Genomic DNA, 1,991 nt, shown 5'->3' with positions numbered 1-1,991 from the left:
CTTTCTGTCTCTGTCTGGCAAGCGCACGCACCCTAGAGCAAAAACCTCTAAAAAAAAAAAAAGTACTTTATTTAACTATTTATTTATTTGTTAATTTGACCAGAGAGGGACAGAGAAAGAGATTGAGGAAGCAAGCTAGCTGCCAGGTCTGGGACTCTCTGCAGTTGGCCATGTGGGAATCCAGCACCCTTAACCACCACACCATCTGCCAGTCCCAACTATTGATATTTAACAGTGATAGCTCTTTAAGTGAGTTTGCCTTCCAGATAATACTTGTGTTTTCTTTTTTCTTCGTTTTTTTGTTTTTTGTTTGTTTGTTTTTGTTTTTGTTTTTCTGTAGGGTGTGTGTGCTTACCAGAGAGAATGAGTTAAAGGGAAAATGAGAAATCACTCCCTAGGGGGCCAAGCTACAGTCCTTTTTCCTCCATTCTCCTGATTTGGGGCATGCACACACATGCACCTGGCATGATTATCACGCTGCCAGGTCCAGAATTCAAACTGGAGTCGGCCATGTGGGAGTCCAGCATCTTATCACCGTGTCACCTACTGGTCCCTAGATAGTACCTTTTGGTTTTTTTTTGGAGAGATTTTCACTGTGGGGCGCGTGCGCTCGCCAGACAGACAGAGACATAGAGACAGAAAGCGAGAAATCACCCCCCAGGGGGGATGGTCACGCCGCAATCCCTTCTCCATTCTCCTCTCGGGATCTTGGGCATGCACACACACGCGCCCGGCGTGAGTTTTAAGCCACCGGGTCCGGGACACGAACCGCGGTCGACTACGTGGGAGTCCAGCGACATAGCCATTACGCTAACTGCTGGTTCCCCCTAGATAGTACCTTTTATCAAATAAAAAATTACAGCTCATGGAGCCAGCAGATGGTGTAGTAGTGGTTATGTTGCTGGACTCCCACATGGTCAGCCGTGGTTCAGGTCCCATCCTGGTGGCTTGAAACTCATGACAGACACGTGTGTATACATGTCTTAGATCCTGGGAGGAGAATGGAGAAGGGATTGCGGCATGGCCATTCCCTCGAGAAATGATTCCTCACTGTCTCTGTCTCTATCTCTCCAGTGAGTGTACACACCCTAAGAAATAAACCCTCAAAAAAAAATAATAAGTAAACATTATATATAATTATACCAATATTGACTTAAAAGAGAATTCTTGGTCAGACACTATTGTGTCATTTAATGACTCCATTTTGATTAGTGCTGTATTTGAGATCATATTGATGGAATATTAGTCTTTTTTTTTTTTCGTTTAATAATTCTTTTTTTTTTTTTTTTCTTTTTTTGGAGAGGTTTTTGCTATAGGGTGTGTGCGCTCGCCAGAAAGACACAGAGAGACAGAGAGACAGAAAGCAAGAAATCACCCACCAGGGGGAATAGCCTCGCTGCAATCCCTTCTCCTCCATTCTCCTCTCTGGACCTTGGGCACACACGCACATGCACCTGGTGTGAGTTTAAGCCACTCAGTCCAGGACTCAAACCATGGTCGACTACATGACTACATGGGAGTCCAGCGATGTAGCCACTATGCCAACTGCTGGTCCCCGTTTAATAATTATTTCTAGAGTGTTTGCCTAGTGACTGTAAGATTCATTAATAGATTGTCTTAATTTGGTTATAACTGAATTGTAATTTTTGGTGTGTATGTCAAGAAAATGTCTATTTCTTGATTTTAAAATTCTCTTTAACCTCACCCTTCCCTAGTAGCTTAAATATTTTCTCCTTTTTAAAGGTGGATTTCATTGACTGGGTAGATAACATGTGGCCAAGGCATTTGAAGGAAAGTCAGACTGAATCAACAAATGCCATCTTGGAGATGCAGTACCCTAAAGTACAGAAGTAAGTTATTTATTCTGCATTTCCTCAGTGTGCTCTCGAATTCAAAATGGTAGCAAGGAGTGATTTCCTCCTATACAGGTTTGCTTTTTGTCCTAGATGGTCAAAATGATGATTTATTTAAAGAGTAGGCTTTACAGTTCC

At 42.7% G+C, this 1,991-nt stretch overlaps 1 protein-coding gene across 3 annotated transcripts in view; it reads left to right on the top strand.

Moving 5' to 3' along the window:
* Window positions 1-1,991, top strand: part of KDM2A (lysine demethylase 2A) — a 153,117-nt gene that overhangs the window by 87,146 nt on the left and 63,980 nt on the right. For all 3 annotated transcript variants that reach the window (XM_006171303.3, XM_006171304.3, XM_014585315.2), the window contains one exon: window positions 1,744-1,850. In XM_006171303.3, the coding sequence (XP_006171365.1) occupies window positions 1,744-1,850 (107 nt within the window). The remainder of the gene's footprint in view (window positions 1-1,743; window positions 1,851-1,991) is intronic.

This window comes from Tupaia chinensis, unplaced genomic scaffold (assembly GCF_000334495.1).
Source record: "Tupaia chinensis unplaced genomic scaffold, TupChi_1.0 Scaffold149501_1, whole genome shotgun sequence".
Classification (NCBI taxonomy): domain Eukaryota; kingdom Metazoa; phylum Chordata; class Mammalia; order Scandentia; family Tupaiidae; genus Tupaia; species Tupaia belangeri.
This window is presented reverse-complemented; position numbering and strand designations above follow the sequence as displayed.